Genomic DNA, 23,195 nt, shown 5'->3' on the forward strand with positions numbered 1-23,195 from the left:
CGGAGACTTCTGTTCCCTCGGGCTGCGGATCCACCTCCCGGCAGTGCAGCGAGGCGATGGGCGATTGGGGGGTGGGGGTGTGAACCTCTGCCCTCTTTCCATTGGCCTGCCTTCCCTCGGGGGTGCCAGAGGCAGCGCCCTGGGATCCAGCGGCAGGTGGCGACGGCTTGCTCGGTACCCCTTCTTTGTGAGAAGAGCAGAGAAATGGCCGAGGTCGGAAGCAGGGAGCAGTTTGGGGCGCTTCTCAAAGTTCTCCAGCCGGCGGGTGCCTACCGGAGGCTGGGGCCCGCACCTCTGGTCCGGCTCCGCCGCTTCTACCCTGCCAGCTCTGGGGGGAAAGGCCGCCAAGGGACCGCAGGAGGCCAGCGCCCCGGGGAGGGGGTCCAAAGACTCACTTTGTGTGGTGTTTACACTGGGGACGGACTGGGTGCGGAAGGGACTGGGTAGAGAAGTTACCTGGAATCAACTGAATTCCTGCACTTGCTTAGTGTTGACATTTGAATCAAGTCCAAGATGTCCTGCTTTTTTTTTTTTTTATCCTGGGCAGCCGTGACATGTCAGCAACAGGCGGAGGTTCCGGACCTGGAATCTTATAGCAAAGGCTCCGCTGTATTTCTTGAGAGAGGGTGTCTGAACTTCCTCAGGATCCGGGGCACAAAGCGATCTGTTTATGAGATCCGGCAAGGGTTGCTGTACGGTGCGTGTTGGCATTTTGCGTGAATGTACGCGATGGTTAAATGTACGCCGTATTTACTGTCACTTCAAGGGTACTTGGGTGTTTTAGTTCTGCAGAAAGGGGGCCTGGGCGTGCAGGAACTCCATGCAAAGCATCTGTGCATTTCCCCATGTGGAAATGCTGGCACATGGTCAGGAATGGATATGTTTATTTTCCCTTGTCACTACTTGAATGAGCAAAATGCAAGCGCACAAGAGACCCCCAGAGGACGAAAGATTAGTAGCTTGTTCCCTTTTGCTGTTGAGGCTGGAAAAAAAGGAGCGAGTTCAGGAAAGTGCTGCGGTCAGCCTAGGAGTGGCCCTGTGGGAGAAGAGGACCTGGGTGGGTATCCCAGGCCCGTACCCCAAGGGTCCCCAGCTTGGCACCCGGTCAGTTGGCACCCTGCCTGCCCAAACTCTGTGGGCATAGGAGAAAGCCCCCTGGATTGTCAGGACCCTCCCCTCCCCCAGACTGGCCTCATTCTGGGCTCAGCGATATGATATCAATTTGTGAAAAGTAAAAGTTTACAGGGGCTCTGCACCTCCGCACTCTGCCGAGGTCACTGAAGGGCAGGCCTTGGCGATTTGACCTTTCCGCGCTGCCTTGAGCCTGTGCTCAGGTTAGGCGCCAATGCCCAGGACAGGCCGTCTGGCCACTTTGCCCACTTTGGGCCCTCTCCCTCCCAAGCAGGAGCTGTCTAACAGAGAGGACTTTTTACAGCGGGGGGATGTTTCCCTTTTGCAGGATTTTCTGCCTTTGTCATTTCAGCACTCACCTGTTTAAATGTCTTTTTCCTGGCTGCCCCCACCCCCATCTTTCCCACTGTCAAACTCCTCTGCCAAAAACAAAAATAGCTTCAGAGTTTTCATCTGTAAGGCGTCCACGTCCTAGTAAAACCCCGGCATTTAGGCATGCGCAGTGCCATTGGCTGGAAATGGGGCCGCACTGTTGTGCCTGTTGCAGGAATTCATACCCAGGTCGGCCCTAGGAGGTGTCGGTGCCCATCAGGGGGCCCACGCTGCAGTGAGAGCCACCGGAAGCCCTGCTTCAGCCTGCCATGCCTGCAGGGTTGTGTGGAGGCATGGCTGGGGTGGCTGCGGGAATGGTATCCGGTGGGACTTTTCCTCCCCTTCCAAAACCTGCATGTTCCCCCCCACAACACACACACACACACACACACACACACACACACACACACACACATAAACACACACACACACACACATACACACACACACACATACACACACACACACACGCAGAAAGTAGCAGTGGGGTAATTGCTCCTTTTTTTGATACCTTTTACTAGGGGTCAGGGCATGTGCCCCCTCCTGGTTGTCAAGTAACACTGGAGGCATCATGGCCTTTGCCCTGTGGTGGGGGAGAAGGGACATGGGGAAGCAGGGCAGTGGCCTGGCCGAGCCCTTGACTCCATGTTGAGACCGCCTGGGTTTAAAGCTCTCTGCCCACTTATTACATCACCTCGTACAGCTCCTCATGCTCCGTCTTCCTCATCTGCAAAATGGGGGCAGCGATGGTGTCTGCCCCTCAGGTTGTTGGCGGGGCCAGTTGGGATGGTCCATGCAGGCATGTGCCACTGTGCCCGGCACCAGCAGGCCTTAGGGAACCTCCGCTGCTGTTCTTCTCACAGGGGGACCCAGAGAAGCGGTTAGCGCCATTGCAGGCTCAGACTGCTAAGGTGGGGTCCCTGTCCCCCCTTCCCGACCACTGCATATTAGATTCTTCCCATGCTGCTGTGGGGAAGGCATGAGAGAGTCCAGAGGAGACAGGGCCGTGCCTGGCCTGCAGTAACTGCCCAATTACTGTGAGCCGTGATTGCTAAGAAGACACAAGAAGCATCTGTAATCCAGGCCAGAGGAGACGGGTGCTAGAGATGAGGGGCAACGCCGTATGGGAGCCCACAGGAGGAGAGAATTTCATGGTGGCAGAGGTGGGGCACCACAGCGAGGGTGAGGGCCAGGTGGGAATCTAAAAGGGCTGGAGGGGGAGGATGTTGCCAAGAGGAGGAAGGGAGCATGCCCAGAGACAGACCCCCACAGGTCTGTGCGTGAGCCGTCTGTGATCTCGCTGCTGGAGGGAAATGGGCGCGTGTTACCCGGGGCAGGATTGGTAAGCCAGGAGCCGGCTGTGGGAATGCTGCAGTGCTGGGCCCGGTTTGGATTTGATTTTGGAAGCTGTGGGGTACGGCCATCAGAGCAAGGCTTAGGGAGATGACTGAGCAGCATGGATTTCTGGGGAACAGGAGAAACGGGGGTGGGGTAGTGGTGAAGACAAGCAGGCCAGGGGGAAGGAGGCCTGAAGGGACTGGGACCTTCATGAGGGTAGTCAGAGCCATGGTCTCATTATTTGGCGACTCTTTGGGTGGAGCAATGAGGAAGGAGGCCAAGGTGACAGGCCTGGGGTCAGGGATGCTGAGAGTAAAGGGAGAAGAGCAGCTTCTTGCAAGTAGGGAGACCCAGCTAAGCCTGTCCTGTTCCAGGGCATCCGGTGGGAAAGGCCAGTGGCAGCCCAGGAGTGAGAGGAGGTACAGACATGAAAAGCATAGAGCTGGGAGTCAGGAGAAGGAAGCAGGTTTGACAAGGAGAGATGGAGCTCAGATCCCATGATAAGGCTCACCTCTGCCTCATTTCTTTCTTTTTTTTAAAAAAAAACCCCACTTTATTTATTAATACTTTTCTATTGATTTCAGAGAGGAAGGGAGAGGGAGAGAGAGAGATAGGAACATCAATGATGAGAGAGAATCCTTGATCGGCTGCCTCCTGCACACCCCCCACAGGGGACTGAGCCCACAACAGGGCATGTGCCCTTGACCGGACTCAAACCTGGGACCCTTCAGTCCACAGGCTGACGCTCTATCCATTGAGCCAAACTGGCTAGGGCATCCTCATTTCTTTAAACACAGAATCCAACCAACTGCATTCCAGAGGCCCCCAATAATTCTGAGTCAGGATTGGTTCTGAGTGATCGATTTAGGATTCGTGAACACGAGTGTGTTAACCCCAAACAGTTTCCCGTCATGTTACGTGTGTTTCTGTGTCACCACATGGCTATCCACAGATGGTGTACGTTTGGGGATTGCAGAGCCATCTCACTGTTGTCTTTAAAAAACCAGGTCTGGGAAGGTAAAACTGTTTCCTAAAGCCAAATATAATTCTCCCAGCCATTGCTCCCTCCGTGCAGGCAGGGGGTGGGGAGGGGCGTGCACAGTGTGGTCAGAGAGCGGTAGGGGAGGAGACCAGGAACTGCCTAGGGCCGGGTGGGGCCAGGTGACAGAGGCTGGCATGGGGAAGAGTATTGTTATATAACCCACGGGAGCTAAGGATGGTGGGCAGATGGAGACGGGAGGCGAGGAATCTGGAGATGGCAGTGAGCGTGGATCAGCTTCCTCTGGGAGGGAGAGGGGCAGTGCATGGGAGGCAGGTGAATGAAGAATCCCAGAGTCCTTCACAGGTGGGGAGGGGCCCCTGCCCAGCCTCAGAGCCTGGCCCGTCTTCCTGTCATGGTTCTGAGGGTCGTGATTGGACACTAGGTGGCTGGCTGTCCCAGAGAGTAACACTCCCGTGGGGACAGCCTTCTTTATTGGACTTGGGGACAGAGCTCCACCGAGCCCTGAGCCTGCTGTAGTCACCGGCCATCTCACAGAACATTCCAGGCTGGGCAACCCCAGCCTCCTCACCAGCGAGGAGTGGAAAGAAAGTGTTCCCCTGAGTTCCTTCATCCACACCCCATTCCTGATTGCCCTGGTGGGTGAAGAGAGAAATAAAAATTAGCATGTTTATTCCACTTTGAAATTCGTTTAATGAGAACTCATTTACCCTCTCCCGATTTGAATTCGCAAGAAGGCCATAACCTTTCAGAGCTGATTATTTCCCGGGTCTTCCCCCATCTTCCTGCAAAAGAGGCGTTCCCTCCACATGCTCTGAGCCCTCTCGGAACTTGACAATTCGTCAGGCAGGTGGCAACATCTGGTGATCCACATGCCGCACCCCCGTGCTAGGTGCACTCCCCACGGGAGGACAGAGAACTGTCCTCTCTCGGGTGGTCATTTCTGTTTAATTCATTTGCTTTCAAGACGTTTACTGTTTCCCTCACCAGTGACCCTTCCCAGAGTCCCACGTCCCACATGCCCATCAGGACTCACCTGGCTCTCTGCTCTCTCCTCCTGTCTCCCAGGGGTCACTGCACTGAGTCCAAGCTGGTGTGCACAGTCTGCGCGGTGGCCGCCCCGGCGCTGGAGTCACCATGGCGGCGGGAGTGGCAGCCTGGCTGCCTTTTGCGAGGGCTGCGGCCATCGGGTGGATGCCAGTGGCCAACTGCCCCATGCCCCTGGCCCCGACCGACAAGAACAAGCGTCAGGACGAGCTGATCGTGCTCAACGTGAGCGGGCGAAGGTTCGAGACCTGGCGGACCACGCTGGAGCGCTACCCGGACACGCTGCTGGGCAGCACGGAGAAGGAGTTCTTCTTCAACGAGGACACCAAGGAGTACTTCTTTGACCGGGACCCCGAGGTGTTCCGCTGCGTGCTCAACTTCTACCGCACCGGGAAGCTGCACTACCCGCGCTATGAGTGCATCTCGGCCTATGACGACGAGCTGGCCTTCTACGGCATCCTCCCCGAGATCATCGGCGACTGCTGCTACGAGGAGTACAAGGACCGCAAGCGGGAGAACGCCGAGCGGCTGCAGGACGACCTCGACTCGGAGAACAACCAGGAGTCCATGCCCTCGCTCAGCTTCCGCCAGACCATGTGGCGCGCCTTCGAGAACCCGCACACCAGCACAATGGCCTTGGTCTTCTACTACGTGACTGGCTTCTTCATCGCCGTCTCGGTCATCACCAACGTGGTGGAGACGGTGCCGTGCGGCACGGTGCCCGGGAGCAAGGAGCTGCCGTGTGGCGAGCGCTACTCGGTGGCCTTCTTTTGCCTGGACACGGCGTGTGTCATGATCTTCACTGTGGAGTACCTCCTCCGGCTCTTCGCCGCGCCCAGCCGCTACCGCTTCATCCGCAGCGTGATGAGCATCATCGACGTGGTGGCCATCATGCCCTACTACATCGGCCTGGTCATGACCAACAACGAGGACGTGTCGGGCGCCTTCGTCACGCTGCGGGTCTTCCGCGTCTTCCGGATCTTCAAGTTCTCCAGACACTCGCAGGGCCTGCGGATCCTGGGCTACACGCTCAAGAGCTGTGCCTCCGAACTCGGCTTTCTCCTCTTCTCCCTCACCATGGCCATCATCATCTTCGCCACTGTGATGTTCTACGCCGAGAAGGGCTCCTCTGCCAGCAAGTTCACAAGCATCCCTGCCTCCTTTTGGTACACCATTGTCACCATGACGACACTGGGGTAAGTGGGTGCTGGTGGCCTGGAGCAGGGCCGTGGCAATGGGGCGGCGCAGCCCTGGATGGTGTCAGGGTTGGCAGAGAGGATGGAGAGGTGTATCTAACATGTGTCACAAGGAAAGTTGCCTGATCACAAGGGGAAAGCACATGAGTGATTCGTTTGGGGGCAGTGGCTTGCTCCGAATTGAGCGTTCTTTAGGTGTATTTTATAAAACTTAGAAAGTTAAGTCACCGTTTCTTTTTTCGGCCATACATTCTGTGCGTTTGTGTGTGTTGGGGGGTGGGGAGGCAATGGCTGCATTTTATTTACATCTGTGCATATAAAGAAGAGAAACAGGGCAGCCGGTGGGGAGGAAAAGGCTGTGAGGGTTTGGTGAGTATCGCAAGGAGGGGACATACTTCCATTAACGGAAGACACCGGCAACACTCTTTTCGGACCCTTCCTGCATTTGTTTGTAGCATATTTGCAGGCTGACTTCCCTTTTGCCTTACTTGTCCTTTCTGCTATCCCGGATGCCCAAGGGTTCCATAGCCCCGAGTAGATTTTCTCTAAGTGACTGTGAACTTGGGTTTTCTGAAAAAAGGGGCCCCAGTTTGTTTCTTCCTCGCTGAAGGAGGAGCAGCCTTGCTTTCTCAGCCCACCTCTGTGATGGAATGGCCTGGCTACCTGGGCGATTGTGAGGTAGTCCGAAGGAATCATGTGGTCGGACACAGAAGCGGCGATATTGTCAAAGGGAGGGGCGAGGACGCTCAGCACGGTTGCTGGTGACTCTGTCTCTTCCACCTCCCAGAGGTCCCCTCTCCAACCGAGGTCACAGAAATATATTTATGGTCCTGGGATGTGAAGAAGAAGAAAAAGGGGGCTCAGGAAGGAGAGTACCATTTCCCCCCTAACAGGATTAGGGTCAATGAAGGCAGCTTTAGGGAGACCTGTATTTCTTAGGGTTTCTGCTTCAACCGTTGCAAGTCACTGAGGCTAATGCAAACCCCCTTCACAATTCATGTGCTGGGTCTATATTTGTTTAGGCCAGGAAGCATTATATTGCTGGTGGAGAATTCATGAAGCTTTTTATTTGGTCTTTGACAATTTGTTTGGTGGCGTCCTGGTGATTCGATTTTTTCGTGGCTGAAACCCTGTGGCCGCTGGTGTGGATTTTTCTGTAGTGCAGGGCGTGCTTCTTGGGAATGATTGAACAGGTGACGGGACCTTTTAAAGTGATTACATTTGTCACTCTGCCACATTGGAGGGAGTAGCAAGGGGGCGAGCAAGGGGTGTGTCATTGTCCATCTGTGAAGGCCACTTTGGGTGGGGCATTCCCTTCACCTCTTGTCTGTCTGACAGAGGTCGTCCTGCCCCTCCTCCCACTCTGCCAACACTGTTCCCACCCAGAATGAGTAAGAGTGTCTGCTCATTTGACCTTGTGTTTCTTGGCTCCAGGAGCAGATATGGGCGCTCGGGTCTGATGGGATATTAGGGATCAAATGGGCCAGAGAGCATGCGTGCCCCTGTGTCAGAAGAAGCAGGCATCTTTGTCCTTCCAGGCTGACCCTGGCCATCCCGTCACATGGGAGACCTCGCCCGTGGCCAGGAGCTGCCTGGCTGTGCTTCTGATGTGGCTCTGACTGCCTAGTGCCCTCACGTGCCCTTTGAGGGGCCTCATGACACCAGAGTGATATCTCAGACTGCCGTGGGGAGAAGACAGGGCAGATGGAGGGCAGTGAGAGCTAAAATGGGATTGTTTCAGGGGACACCAGTGGCCGCTTCAGTGGCCACCTGCCTATTACTTTTTATTATTAGAGTAGCAGCATGTGTGTGTCTACTGTCTGTCAGCTGAGTGCTGAGCACTTTGCATATATCATCTCTTTAAGTCTTCACAACAGCCTTGCAAGGTAGGAAAGATTATTTCAAGATGCAGAAGATGAGGCTCGGAGAGGTTAAGTATGTTTCTCGAGTCACATAGCTGATAAGGGCCGGAGCTTATTTTCAGATACCAGTCTGGCTGCCTCCATCCAGTGCCCTTTCTCCTTTCACTCACCACCACTTGTTTCCATGCCATCAGGGCCCGTGGGTGGGAATCAGACCTTCGGAGTTATTACCTTTTTTATTATTCTGGTTGTATCGCGATTCGTGAAAGCATCAGTGCAGTGCACTGCTCTAGGCACACAGGGATTTTATAAATTAAACAGTTCTTTCTGGCCAGTCAAAATATTGCCTTCCAATGAATGCTGCTTTCATAGAAAATCCCAGCATTCTATTGCTGCCGGGCAGACCATGGATTTCCTGTAACCTTCACCCTGTAGGTCAAGGGGCAAGTCCATTGTCAGGGATGGATAGTCTTGACCTCATTTACTGTCTTGGGGGAGAGCAAGAAGCCTGTGCCAGAGAGTGAAGGCAAAGAGGAAGGGAAGGGTACCTCCATGGGAGAAGCATGCTTCCCCTGACTGTGGGCTCCACACCCTTCCTTCCCTCATGCATCCAAATGTCTAGGAGGGCCTGGCTGGTGTGGCTCAGTGGTTGAGCATAGGCCTATGAACCAGGAGGTCATGGTTTGATTCCCGGTCAGGGCACATGCCCTGGTTGCAGGCTTGATCCCCAGTGTGTGTGTGCAGGAGGCAGCCAATCAATGATTCTCTTTCATCATTGATGTTTCTATCCCTCTCTCCCTCTCCCTTCCTCTCTGAAATCAATAAAAATATTTAAAAATATATATCTAGGAGGAGAAGCTAGTGGACAAGAAAGTAGCATCTTCCTTAACCTCATAAGCAGTGTTCTCCTTCCCCTCCACCCTGGCCACCATCGTCTAGTGCTGGATCGGGCTGCTTTGACTGTGACCTGAGTTGCAGTTGGAACCATCACCAGGCTCACTGCTTGGCTAGACATAGCAGGTGCTTGGCAAGATGCTTTTTAAGGGATAAGTCGATGTGAATGGGGCGCCTTTTCCATTTGCTTGGTCTACTATTCTCAGTGCCTTCCAGACCTGCCTGTCCTCTCTCTAGGGTGGACCCTAGATCTGTGCTCTGCCCCAGGCCTGGCCCCCTGGGAGAGAGGAGAGCAGCCTTCACCTGGAGTCTGGCCCATCCCCCGAGATACTCTGCAGCATCGAAGAGGTCTTCTGGCCCTTATCGGAGATCTTACTGACTCGACCCTGGAAGCCTTTATCTGCCCTGGCTGGTTTCTGTCCCGAACACATCCACTGGCTAGCTGTAGGCCTGTGGACCATTCCAGAAAGCTTGTCTGTTTTTTATTCTCTGCTGTCACTGGTGGCTGTGGAATATCAAGGGCCAATATTCTGCCACATGCCACATTCTCTCTGGTTGCTTCTAAGAGCTCCTAGCAGACACCTGTCTCCCAACCCTCCTCACCCTAATCTCTCCCTGGGCTCCTGTTTCCCATTTGGAGAAACCATCTTCAGCTCCTCAGAGCAGGCCTGACCGGCAGGCCGAGGACCATGTGCCCATGGAGGAGGTGGCTCTTCCTGGCTCGGGCTGCCTCTCTGCCTGCTTTCCCAGGACTCGCTGATGAGTGACTCAGGTGTCTTCCGGGGAGGGATCTCCGGGAGCCGATTATTCCCGTTTATTTAATATCTCAAAATATCTTAAACATACAGAACAACAGCTCCACCACCACCCAGGCCCCAGGGTGGCCTTTGAAGCCTCCAGTGCTGGGGGGAGACGCCGGCACCCAGCCCACGCTTCCCTTCTGCCCCCTTGACAGTTGAGCTCCCAAATGCCCTATTAAAGGATTAATTTCTGTGCTCATAATTGATGTTATAAATAGAGTAAATCCTCATTTATCTCCGTTAACAGAGGGAAGGGATAATGCAGAACTCCCAATATTAAATAAGACCAACTCATCTTATTTGGGGAATTAGTTTGGGAATGTATTATATGTCGCAGGCTTTTTCAAAGCCGATTTTCCTTCTTAACTTTGTTTGACTTTGCTTGGGATGACAATTGGCCTGGTGCCTGAGTCCGTCTGTGGGTGAAGCCCTGGGGGCGGCCGTGGGGAAGAAGGGCGCATCCGGGGGCGGGGGAAGCCTTGTGAGCGGACATCCACCAGGGCCATCGAGGGCCAGCTCCGGGCCCAGCTCCAGGCCCAGATGGGATGCGGTCCTCTTGGATATCTTTGGGAGGGGAAGGCGGTTTGGGAAGGGCAAGGGGCAGTGTCGCTCCTGGTGAGATGCCCAGTGCTCCTGGTTGGCTTGGTTATGTAATTGTGACCAGCAGCCTCTGCCACCACATGCCCCATGATGAGAGAGCTTCGACAGTGTCCAAAAATCACTTTAACGACAGCAGAATCAATTTTTACTTCTTCCAAGCATGAAGCAGCCTCCGGGTGATTTGCATTTCCCTTTAAAACGTAATCCTGGAGGGGGCTTGCCTGAGGTTTTGGGAGACGGGAGCCGAGCCTGGGAGATCAATGCAGGCACAGCACAGAACGGGGTACTTGATTGAGCTCTGAGATCTGTTTGTGTTAACCCTTCAATCCCTAAAATTCTGGCTGCACCTTCATCCAGTCTCTGAGTGCCCCCAACTCTCGTCCCAGCTCCCAAGTGCCTGGGCCCGGGACACTGGTCAGTAGTTCCCGCCTGGATGGTGGAGGGTCCCTGCCCAGGGCATCTGATCGAGTGCACTTACTGGGAATGATTGGCCTCGATGTCTTTTCTTGGTTTGACGTTTCTTAAGTTCTCTGGTGCTAAAGCTCCTAAGAGCGGGTGCAGACCTGCATCCCAAAAAAGGAGTCATTCATTTATTTGAAATGTATTGCGTGCCTACTGTGTGCCAGTCAGCATGGTAGCTCTAAGAATACACAGGCCCTTGGGTTGCACGTCAGCCCAATGTAAGGTACAGACAAAATTAATGGAATGAGACTCAGTGCTCTTCCTTTGAACCAAAACAAGGGAGGATGGGACGAGCAATAGACCAAGGTTCAGAGGCCTCTGCTCATGCTCTTCCTGCCCTGTGTCTGCCTAACTCCCATCCTCCTTCGAAACTCAGCCCTCTAGGAGGCCTTCCCTGCCTTCCAGAGACGGGTACCCCTTCCCTTGGCCCCCCACGATAGCCCTTGAATATCTCTGTCTTGTCAATTGCCACATTTTATTAACTTTATCTGTTTATCTGTCTTTCCCCACGATGTGATAGAGGTAGACCTCTGTTCCAAAGATCATGTATGATCCATACATAGTACAGGTCCTAGTATGATCCATGTATGATCCATACATAGCACAGGGCAGTAGGCCTCAGTAAACATCTCTTCAACCAAACCAGTTTGTGCCCCAGCTTACACATTTGCTAACCAACTCCTGGCCATTGTAAGAACCAGTGAAAGTTCTATCCATATGTTAGCTAGACAGGACATTTGTGGGCAGGACAGAGGTGGGAGGCCACACAGGGCATTCTCTAGTTCTGAGGTCAGCCTTAGCAGGGTTGGCACTTTCTTGCAAGGGACGTTTAAATTTTGTCTTTCACTATTTTGGCTCCTTGGCCATGTTCCCCACTGTAGACTTGGGGGCCTGGAAGGAACAGAAAGGGACCCATAGACAAGCCCCGCCCCCGACACATGAAGTTTCCCTCCATTTACTTCCTTAGTGAGCAGATATTTATTGAGTAGCTACTAGGCATTGGATACACAGTAGCAAAGAAAACAGAGAGTCCCTGATCTTGTGGAGCTTACATTCTAGTAGAGGAGACCAGGCAGCAAATTGATAAGTAAATACTTCCCGTGGGGCAGCAAGTTGTGCTGCAGAGAAAAATAGAGTGTGATGTGCTGAATGGCAGTGCTGAGCATGGGGGGGTGTAGGGCAGGGACAGTTGCTAGTTTGTGTTGGGTCAAGATGCGTCTCTCAGATAAGGTGATACGTGAGCAGAGACCTGAAGGACTGTGGGTGGGTAGCTTGGGGAACCGAGAATGTAAAGGCCATTGGGCAGGAGGGGCCTTGGAGTGCTCTTCTCGGAATAGCAAGAAGGTTCTCATGGTGGAACCCCAAGAGCAGGGGCAGGTAACGGGAGTAACGGGGAAAGCAGCTCATGAAGGGCGCTCATGGTCCACGCAAGGACTTCGCCCTGGGTCTTTTACTCATCTTCTTAGGATGGGCAGCTACTGGAAAGTTTTGAATAGATGTCACTTATATTTTTAAAGGATCACTCCAGGTCCTGGGTAGTGAATACATTATAGAAGAGACACTATCACAGTAATCTCAGCAAGAGAGGATGGTGGCTGCCCTGACCAGTTTGGCTCACTGGATGGAGCGTCGGCCTGGGGACTGAAGGGTCCCAGGTTCGATTCCGGTCAAGGGCATGTGCCTTGGTTGCAGGCACATCCCCGGTGGGGGGTGTGCAGGAGGCAGCTGATCGATGCTTCTCTCTCATCGATGTTTCTAACTCTCTATCCCTCTCCCTTCCTCTCTGTAAAAAATCAATAAAATATATTTTTTTTAAAAAAGACAGGATGGTGGCTGGGACTGAGGGTGATGGATAGCATGGTGATGGGGCAAGTGAGAGATTCTATGATATTGAAGGTAGAGGGGACAGGCAGCACCTGCTGTCCTCCTCCCCCCATGCCTGCTGGAAGCTTCACCAGCTCCCAGAGCAAGAAACTAGCCCGGAAGAAAGTCCTTCATTCCTTCTCCACTCCTGGGAGAAACATGTCACAGGAAGAGGTCCCGATGGCTGCAGGATGGCTCCAAAGCCCAGGGCTGACAAGACCCCAGCACAGACGCACAAGCCAAGAGCCCGGGTTAGAACACGGATGTGCATGTAGGGCAGGCAGCAAGCAGGCGCCTCGGTGCCTGGATTGAGGTTTCCTTCCAACCCAGGCAGCACTTCCCAAGCACCTGCCGAGGGCTGGGCACAGTGCTCACCACCCCGGGGGAAGTCTTGGCTCAGACACGGAAACAGATTCCCAGCTCAGAGCTGGTGGCTGTGGTGGCTGCTTAAACAGAGGGGCAGCTGGAGGGCTTCGGGGCTACAGAGGAGGGAGAGAGTCATTCCAACGGCTGGGATGTGGGCCTTTTGGGTGCTTCATGCCAGGGGCATCATGTTAGATCCGTCTTCCGATCCAGCCATTCAGAGCGTTGCAGTTTTTGGACCGGGATGTCAGGCTGCGGCCCATTTCACAGGTCTCTTCCAGAATCATCAGAATCAACCTCAGTCTCTCAATCTCTCTGTGTTTGGTTCTGTTTGGGTTTCCCCCTTTAGACACACCAATAGAAACACACGTGATTCTTCCCGAGAAGCAGCAATTATTCTGCCTGAAAACTGTGTAAACAGAAGGCAGCCTGGCCCTCCCTCTCCTCAGTATTTTCATTTCTCTCGCACAGGAGGGGCCGCCTGTCCCAGGCCAGGCAAAGCCCTTGGCCCTTCACCATTGGGCTGCATGCTCTCCCTGGGAAGGGAGAGGAGCAGGGACCCTCAACTGTGAGTCCCCCAACCCCTATCCCCAGGCAGGTGGCCTTGAACACAACCAGCCACTCCCAAGAAGCTGACAGTCTACTCATATCTGCGTTCATCCTCTGGTGATCTCCACGTCAGTTTTTCTCTTGTGGGAACCCAGGCCCCATCTCTTTCAGAAGGTGTGTGCCGTAGTGACCCCAGACCAACATCCAATGGGTCTTGTTGTGACGAGCAGGAAGAGGTTACCACAGTGCCTCTGGGCACCCAAGGTTCTTAGCCAAAAGGCTGAGAGGTGGCCTCCAGGTTGAGTCCTGCTTCTGTCCAGCCTGCTTTGCTGAGGACAGAGCATCCATAGGCCCTTTCTTCCCAGCCCCCACCTTTCTCCTCAGAGCTCAATGCAAATGATGGGTGGGTGGGAAGATGGGGGCGGGGGAGGGAAGATAACTCAGCCTGTGCTGACCAGGACTGGATGGAGGGAGATTGCATCGAGCTCATGTAATCATATTCCGGGTGTCAGGACTCAAATGAGTGTCATTAAACTGAATCAGAAAAATCGTTTTAATATAAGTGCCACCTCACACACTAGCTAGTTGATGGAGAGATGGATGAGGCTGGGGACGCCTCCTTTGTAATGTGTTGCTGTAAAATCCCATCACCTTCATTATTTCCCACTGAGCCAACGCATCATAATACCCATGAGCAGCAGAACAGCTTGAATTTAATATACAGAAAGTCCAATCAAACAATAAATGAATGGAACTATATAAAGAAACCATTTTCTGGGAGGCTGGCTTCCTTCTCCGGGATTCAGCTCCCTGACACATGAAATGCGCATCAATTTTCCCAATGAATGCAGCTGCCGAATCACCCCGTGCACTATTTGTTTGCTTCAGAAGGGAAGAGGGGATGCCTCCCCCCCACCAGTTCTATCTGGCTATCGATGCAGAATTGCAAATCTCATTTTCTTGGATTTGCATCCAGTGGTTCCCAGTGGCCCAGCAAGGTACCATCCTGATGCCAACAAGGCTGCTCCATCCCGGAACCTTACTCAGTCCCAGTGGCACTTGTCGTCGCTGTCATCCTTAAACAGAAAACAAATTCTGGACATCACAGCGGGCTGGTGGGGGCTGCGACCACTCTATCCTTGAGGCGTCCGAGGGAGGCCGGCCAGTCCTGGGGCTGTGCTGACACAGCCCGAGTGCCCGCGATGTTCATGTTGCCCCCGTCTTGCCTTGGAGGTCACACAGAGCGGCGTTTCATTAGGACTGGATTCCTCCCCCCAGCACAGAACTCCACCTCCCCTTCCATCCCTCTAACCTGGCCAGTGATTGAGAGACTAATCACAAGTGACAACCCGATCAGCCAAACAGAATTCAAAAGGCCAGTTGGCTCCCTAAAAACTATGCATGTCAGGCGGAGGGGAAGTAATGTGTTTATGCTTCTGGTGAATTCTTGCCACCATTTTCCAGGGGCATGGATGACAGAGAGTTAACCATAATTACAGGCTATGGCTGCTGAGAAGTATCATTAGTTTATTTTTACTTCTTCCTGATCACACATACGTAAGCAGGAAAAAAACAACAACAATGAAGCAATATCAGAACCATGGACAGCATAAGTCTTGATGCAATTCAACCAAGATTATTGAGCACCTAGTACGTGTTAGGGATCTAGAAATAAATGAGACCTCGGACCCATCCCTGAGAAATCTGCAGTATAGCGGGGGATTTGAATATGTTTATAAGTGCACAGGAGAGAACGGAGCAGGAAGTGTCGGCACAGAATAAATGCTTAGTAAATATTTACCGATGAATGATCGGCTTCACGGAAAAGGTGACATTTCAGTTATACCAACAGTAGTGGGTAGGATTTGGGTATGTGGAGATGGGAACTGTAAGTACATTGCAAAAGGGCATGGTGCTTGGGGAGCTTAACGAATATGCTGTTGGCTACTGTTTAGGGATATGTGGCTATGGCTAGAGATAAGTGGGAATGAAAAGTTTGCTAGAGACTCGGAGGGCCTAAAATATTAGGCTAAGGAATTTATTTGGGAGGCACTAGGGAGCCACTGGAGGTGTTGCAGGGACGCACTGACTAGGAAGATTTACGTGGCAGCTGTCTCTGGGACACGTTAGAATGAAGACCCCGGACACGGTGCCATCAGCAGATTGATCCAGGGGAGAGGTGAAGAAGGAGGGTCCTCGGACAGTCACTGTGGAAAAGGAGAGGAGGGACTAGAATGGAAAGACACCCAGGAGAAGGAAAAGTCGAAGTAACTCTGGGATTATATTAGTAAGACAGGCCGATTAGAGATGTGGAATTGGCAGACACTGGGGAGAACCAGCTCGGTAGGAGGTCAGGGGGAAGGAAGAGACAGTGAACCTGGCTTTGCACCTGCTACGTTTGCAGGGAGCCCTGGCGTCCTGGAGGTGGCTGGCTGGATGGCAGATGGAAAGGAGCTTCACGAGGAGAAGGGGGCTAAAGAGGCAGTTTCCAAAATCATCAGCTGAAGTGGGGGAAACAGCTGAGGTTGCCAAGGACAACGTGAAGGGAAGGAGAGGGGGGACCACGGGGACACTTCCTGCACCCCCCCACGCCCACTGGGAATGTTGGTGCCACTGTGAACAGCTTTGGGGACGCTTCCGTTCCCCCTCTCCCCTTGACCTGGGGAAGTTCCTTGCATGCTGTGTTTCTGCTGGAGCTAAAAGGTCACACTGGTTTTCCAAGTAGAACAGGGCTTTCTATTTAGTCTCCTACAATGATAATTAAGTAAACAGCACTGACCCAGGAAAGCAAAATTCATTGATGGCCCTGCTGAAAAATAATAGTAGTAACAGGATCCTTCCATCGGCGTGTGGCTAGGAGATGAGGTCCGTGCCTGCCCCAGGGTGATGCTGACTCAGAGGGGCACAGCCTTTGTGGGTGGCACTGGCCTGGTCACTGCAGTTCCAGAGTCTTCGGGGACTTAAGAGACTGCTAGTCCCACTCATTCCCTCCCTCTCCTTAGAGAGAAATGGCAGACGCACTCCGGCACCCCTGGGAGCCGCCTCTCCTGTCCCTCTTGGAGGGAGATGCCATCTTGGGCCCTTGATAAGCAACAGGGACAGTGATGGTTCAGTCAGTCAGCAAACATGGGTTGAGCTCTCGCTGTGAGCAAGACACAGTCCTAGTGACATGTGTCCCTAGAAGGAGAGAAAGGGGGTGCGGACTAAACCCCGGGAGGTGGGCGTTAGTTTCTATTCTACACGCGAGAAGCCGAGGCGTTGAGCATGGAGGTAACTTGCCCAAGCTCCCACGCTGTTGCTGTCACTGCATTGCTGGATTCAGACCAAGCTTTTGTGGCTCCTTTAGGCTTCACTGCTCCATCAGGAGTCTCGGTCCAGTGACGGAGGTGCCCTGTGCACACAGAGCTACGTTTCTGGGTGCAACACGGTACGCGGTCTGAGTAAAGGGCAGGAGGGTGTGAGGGGGAAGGTGGAGGAGGCAGGAATCAGGGAAGGCTTCGTGGAGGAGGTGGGATTGTAGCTGGCCCTGGAAAGATCATGGGAACAAGTTAAATGTGAATGCATCTATTCGATCATTTAGTTAACGCACGTTGTGGGTCTGCGTGTGCCAGGCAGAATGCTGGAGGCGGAGGCTGGAGGCATAAACTGAATGAGTTCTCTGGGGCTGGCAGACAATAAACAAGTGAATGTATAAAATGAGAAAGAAAGGTTGAAGGAAAAGCTATAAGAGAGAGAGAGAGAGCGAGCAGGCTGGTAAGGGAGGCCATCAGCCTGCGGGGGGAGGAGGTGGGGGGGGGAAGGAGGAGTCACAGCACCAGAGAGAAGCCGCTGCTGCCTGTCCCCAAGGGAAGCGCCGTGCACAGTCGCTTAGGCGTTGGAGGCTGGCCCCGGGACGGAAATGGCGATTTAATAGCCGCGTGGAGTCTCTTTAGGGTTGTTATCCAGAAGGCAGGGAAGCAGCTGTTTGCTAACTCCCACCAAGGACTGCATGAGTAGAAATAGCTCCCCCTGACACGTGAGGGGCCTTCAACAACATCAGCAACCACAGTCACAGCTCATGTTGCCGTGCTTGTCCTCGGTGCAGGGCCTGTGCTACGTATCAGTATGTCCATGTGTGTCTGCGTGTCACCTGCCCAGTAACCTCCGATGTTGCTATCACCTGTGTTCTCAGCTGAGGAAGCCCAGGCCTCCTGCCGCTGGTGAACAGACAAGCTGGGGTCAGACTCGCATGGGCTCGTCGGCTCTTAACCTCTCGCCAACCACCCAGATTTCCACGGGAGAGGCGTTTGGGGGAAATCTCCTTCCACAGCCTCTGTCTTGGGCAGAGGAAGGAAGATACCCCGTCCCAGGGCCGAAGACTCGTGGGCCTGTTGGCAAAGGTCAGGAGAGTAGAGTGGACACAGGATGGTGGGATGGTGACTAAAGAGAGGTCGGAGTGGCTGGGGCCCAGGCTTGTCTGGGCCAACAGGGACAAGCACGCGCCCGTCCCCACGTGAAGGCATACCGGTGAAGGAAGGAAGGAAAAAAAAGATGGGAAATTTTTGAGTAGAAGTAGCGTTTATGCTTTAAAAAAATTTTAAGGGAGAGGAAAAATGGTATATATATAGTATGTAAATATTCTGTGTAAATATCTTTTGGAATAACTGCTTAAAATCTCATGCCACTGCTCTCTCTGGAGAGACTCGGATCGCTGGTGGCTTTGTTGCCCAGGTGCTACACCTGGGCCTTGGTGACAGCCTTACCCACCCCACAGCGGGCCTTTGGGGATAACTCAGCCTTTCAGCTGCCCTCCCAACCCACTGGAGAGCGGAGGCTCAGCCTGGCACAGAGCGGGAAGCCAGTCCTCGGGTGTTTGGAGTGGAGGGAAGCAGCTCTGATGGGGCATCTGCCAGAGCAGAGGCTGCCCCACGCCCCTCAGCCCTAGGCCCTCACGGGTCTGCCGGCCTTTAGTTCCAGGAGATGGAGGGAGGACAGCCCCGGGGAAGGTCACCCCTAGGGGGTCGCAGGCACTGAGGCCTCTGTAGGACTCCCAGTACCAGGTGCGGCTCTTTCTTCATGCGTCCTGACCCCCCTTCCCCCTTTGCTGGGTCTTATGACATTTTTGTTTGTTGTTTGTTTGTTTTTTCTTTTCTTTTTTTCTTGTGACACTTTGATGTTGGGCTCATTTTGCCTTTCCCCACCACTTCTGCACCAGAGACGGAGAGCAGTGTGCCGTATGTGAGCCCACATCTGTTCCTCTTCCCATCTTCCCTGGCCTGTCTCTTTTCTGCCTCCAGAAGCTGCCCATTCTCCTGAGACTTGAGTACCTGAGGCCTGGATCCCCATCTTCTGAGTGGAGCCCCTGCCCCCACCTTCCTCTGCCCTTGCTCCCTCCCTTTCCCTCTCCCTGGGCTGGCAAAAGGGCGTTGAGCTGATTAAAAACATTTTCCTGCAGGCTGATGGCGTGCTCAGAGTTTGGGCAGGGCCTAGAGAGATGATGAAGCGCTGTGCCCACCCCCCGCCCCCACACACCGTGTGTGACTTTCTTAGTATTTCCATGTAAGGCCAGCTTCCCTCTGAGGGGCAGAGGCTGCTGCGCTCTCGCTCCGAGTGAGGTGCTTTCTGCCGGAGCTGCCTCACGTGGGTGACCACATCCTTCATCCCGATGGGGCCTGAGGGACAACGGGGAGACCACTGGATGGGGAGTAGGAGATGTGGGTGTGGGGCCTGGCTGAGTGGGCAGGTGTGTGGCCTTCGGCAAGTCACTTCCTCCCTCTGGTCCTCCGTGCCCCCGTCTGAATGAGGAGGGGTTGGATTTAGGGAGTTCTCACCTCCCTGCCTGTTTCACAAGCTTAAGTCTCTCCCTCCTCAAAGGGAAGTTGATCATCAGCCCAGTAGCCTGGGTGATCCGCAGCCTGGGGAGCCAGCCCCGAGGTGGTAGGGCACTGGGACCTTCCAATTTCCGTTCTTCACCCCCAAGGAGGCAGAAATCAAAACAGTCCTTGTGCCCAGTGGCCGTGAGAGATGCAGGTCTGCGGAGGGGTCTGGGCGGTCCTGACGGGGACTCTCCAGAGCAGCGGTCGCCAACCGGTGGTCCGTGAGGTCTGAAAGGTTGGCGACCGCTGCTCCAGAGGCCCCAGGGACCTGGTGGTGACACCCGATGGATGGTGATACCCGATGGTGAGCCCGAATGACAAGGTCAAGGTCAGCAGCCTGGACCACACAGCACTGCATTGGAGAGCGCAGGGGACTGGGAATTTAGCCCCCTGGGCACCTTTGGATGGGCCCCTGAGGGAAGGCATCAGATGTTAGCCCTGAGACCGGCAGACAGCTGTAAGCCCCACGAATCCTAGATTTAGGAAGAGCCTCGTTCATTCTCCCCCTGGGGAGGGGGGCTCCCTGCAGCAGCTGCCCCGGCAGATGGCAGCGGGTCTGCCTGGACGTGGTGGGGGGGGGGCAGGGTACCCTGTGGGTGGCAGTGCATTCCACCTGAAGGTGGGTCAGTGACCACCACCCTTCTCTGTGTATTAAACCCACATCACTGCCTCTGGAAGCTGGCAGGCTAGGGGCTTTGGGACCCCAGCAGTTCTGTTGGGAAATAGCTCTGGAAGGCAAGTCCAACTGTGGTCAGGACGTCTCAGTGGCAAGAAGGCCCTGGACCCGTGTCCAGGCAGGTCCAAGCCCTGCGGGGTGAGCCGGCCCCTCCCCAGGCCCTCTGGGATGAGCATCACAGGCCCTCGCGGCACAGATGAGCGGGGTCTGGGCCCAGCGAGTCCGCGCCTCCTCGCCAGGGGCTGGTTTCTTCCCTCCCCCGCCTCCTGCGGCTTATTTCTCTCCCCTCTTATCCTGTTGGTCTGTAAGTGGCCCTTCCCTTCACCACTCCCATCATTTTATTGCGTGAGTTTCCCACAGGAATGCTAGGGAATCCATATATCGCTATTAGTATCTGTGGGCAGCTTGGCGGACGTTACCTTGAATGACTTGAATGAAATCAATCACTAAATGATCAGAGAGGACTTGGGAGAGGGTGAGCATGTGAGCCTCTTGGGGGCTTTCTTTCCAGAGCGCAGAGAAGACGAGGCTTGCAGAGCGGGCAGCGAGGTGGCAGGGAGGGGGCGGTGGAAACGGGACAGGGCATCTCTCTCCAGCACCGCCACCCGAGACCTGGGGAAACAGCTCCTGTTTGCATGGCAGCTCCTCACAGTTGGGCACTGTGGTCCTGGACCCCAGCTCCCAGCGGAGGGCCTGGCACGCAGGAGGGCCTCAGTTGCCAGGTCCTGGCCTGCCGCCACCCGTCTGTGCCTGCTGGTCTGTGCCTGCCGGCTCACCTTGGGCAGAGTGAGGAGCCCCGCACGTGTGGGTCAAACAACCCGAGGAAAAATCTCTAAATCAGGCGGTGAGGCAGGGCCAGGTCTGTGCGTTTGTCGGCCTGAAGTGAGACAGGACATGCCCAAATTTGGGGCGGAGTATGTAGCTCTGGGATGTTTCCTGTCCAGATGGGGCAGAGCCAAGGCAATCATCGGATCTGTCCAGCCTGGAGCTGTCCCGGAAGAGACGGAACCTCTAGGAGTGTGTAAATCATGCGGGAAAGTTGGCTCGCAGAGCTGGGAGGGAGAGCGGTCCAGCAGAAGGGAAAGTTGGAGGAGAGAGTCGGAGGGGGCACGGTGCTCATGGTGTGTGTGTGTGTGTGTGTGTGTGTGTGTGTGTGTGTGTGAAGGCCTGCCAGCAGGGAGGTGTGGGGAGGGAGGAGGTGTCCTGGGGTAACCCTGGAACATGGCTGACACGGGGAACCTAGAGCCTTGTTCTCTTTGTGTCAGCCCGAGCCCCTCCATCCTGAAGGATGACCTGCTAAAGGTTGACCCTCCCTCCCCCCCAGAGGCATCATCCTGGGCCAGGCCTGGGGCTTGTGGTCCTTAGATGAGCCCCCCACCCTTCACCCCACTGCCCCAGAAAGCAACTCTGTAACTGAGGAACCCAGAGAGAATTGGTGGGGATCTCGCCTCTGTGAATTGACTGCTCCTATAAGTAAAAATGCTCAATGCTTTACTTTTAAATAATCATGAACTATATCAAACAGACAAGGAAAAAAATCTTGTCTTTTAAGCAGCATCTGTCAAACCCCCTTCTGCCCACAGGCATGAGTGCCTCTCGTGGGCATGGCAGTGTCATTTAATGAAATATACCTTATAGGGGTAACTATTTTAATGGCGGAGGGGGCTGTGTTTACACCAAGGTATGTATATTTTCATTGTAAAAGAGCAAGTTAAACATCTTTTTTCTTCGCGTTGTTTAAAATTAAACCAGAGACCTGTTTGTTTAAAATTAGAAAGATTCGACAGTCCTTGGATTTATAGTCCTGTTCCCAGGTGTGTCAGGGCGGGGTGGGGGGAGCACATGCCTCCGGATGCAGGTTGGAATCCTCTGTTGCCCACTCCCTTCGTTCATTCAGCAAACGTCCTGTTGTGCTGGCCACGTGGGCCCGCTCCTGCGGTGACGAATCTGGTGAACGGCAGCGGCACCTGTAACTCTGCTCCTTGGCAGAGTTGGGGGGATGGGAGACAGGTGCAGGGACAGCCCCCTCTCTGCAGTGCCCGAGCACCGAGGATTCCTGTCTCAGGGGGTCCCACTGCGGCCTCTCCCTTTCCCGACGTTGCGAGAACAGGAGTGGGTTCTGTTCTCCAGCCTATTAAGCACCGAGGATTCCTGTCTCGGGGTCCCACCGGGTGGGGTGGGAACTGCGGCCTCTCCCTTTCCCGACATTGCGAGAACAGGAGTGGGTTCTGTTCTCCAGCCTATTCTGTGTCTACCTCCTCGTATCAGCTAGGGCATCAGCAAGAGAAACTTCAGTCTGGCCCAGAGGAGCCCCTCTGAATTTGTGCTTCCTTCCTTGTTCCAAGTTTGACAGTCTTTTTACTTTGGATCTGTGTTTCCCAGTGTGGTCACCTGGCCACGCCTTCAACCTTCGCCCCTGGGGCTGGCCAGGCTGCTTGAGGCAGGAGGTTACTGCCAGACCCCACCCAGCCGCCCTGGGGGCTGAGACCTGTACATACCTCCACCTGCCTGTAGCCCATTCTTGCCCGCCTGTGTGCCGCAGCCCACAAGTAGGGAGGCTCTAGTGTCTATGATTTCACCTCTACCCACCTGGTGGTCTCAGGGTCCCAGCTGGGCCACCCTCAGTAGCGGTCTGCTTTGGCCCAGCACCGTGGGCCAAGCCAGGAAGACAGTGACACCCTCGAGTCCAGTACTTGGGCACAGGTGGAGTCTAGGTGGCCTCCCCTTGCCCCCTCCCGCCCTGAATGGGAGCCCAGGAAGCCATGCCAGTGCCTAAGGGCCTGTTTCCCTTTTCCGTTGAATTGCAATAGAGTTATAACCAAAGGTGATTCAGGAGCGCTGATGGGTGGCTGGGATTAAGAAGTGGGGTAAGCATGCGTCCTCCACTCTTTTCTGTGAAGAATAATTCACTCCCAACCCCGAGACTGCTGGGAGGAGGCAATAAGATGATCTCAGAGAAGCCAAGGACTTGCTTAGATAGAAACCCTTGCACAGGAGGAGAAATCCTGTGTGTGTTGGCCAGCGGTGAGTGAGCCGATGCCGCCTGCCTGGATCCCTCTCGGCCCTGAAGGCTGGCTGGCTGGAGGGCCCCCCGTAACCTTCTCAGCATCTCAGGAAGTCTTTCCTGAGGTCACTGCTTCTGGTCAGCCATCCCTGGAGCTGGAGGTCTTCATCAGCCCCTCCCTCC

General features: G+C 54.3%; 1 protein-coding gene across 3 annotated transcripts in view; it reads left to right on the forward strand.

Moving 5' to 3' along the window:
* Nucleotides 1-23,195, forward strand: part of KCND3 (potassium channel, voltage gated Shal related subfamily D, member 3) — a 197,134-nt gene that overhangs the window by 40,343 nt on the left and 133,596 nt on the right. The window contains exons 1-2 of one of the 3 annotated variants that reach the window (XM_005860006.2): nucleotides 124-697; nucleotides 4,910-6,084. In XM_005860006.2, coding sequence (XP_005860068.1) covers nucleotides 4,979-6,084 — 1,106 coding nt within the window. In that variant the 5' untranslated portion in view covers nucleotides 124-697; nucleotides 4,910-4,978. Of the gene's footprint in view, nucleotides 1-123; nucleotides 698-4,909; nucleotides 6,085-23,195 lie in introns of those variants that run through there. The other 2 variants (XM_005860004.2, XM_005860005.2) reach the window with 2 other exon arrangements.

Source organism: Myotis brandtii, unplaced genomic scaffold (assembly GCF_000412655.1).
Source record: "Myotis brandtii unplaced genomic scaffold, ASM41265v1 scaffold131, whole genome shotgun sequence".
NCBI lineage: Eukaryota > Metazoa > Chordata > Mammalia > Chiroptera > Vespertilionidae > Myotis > Myotis brandtii.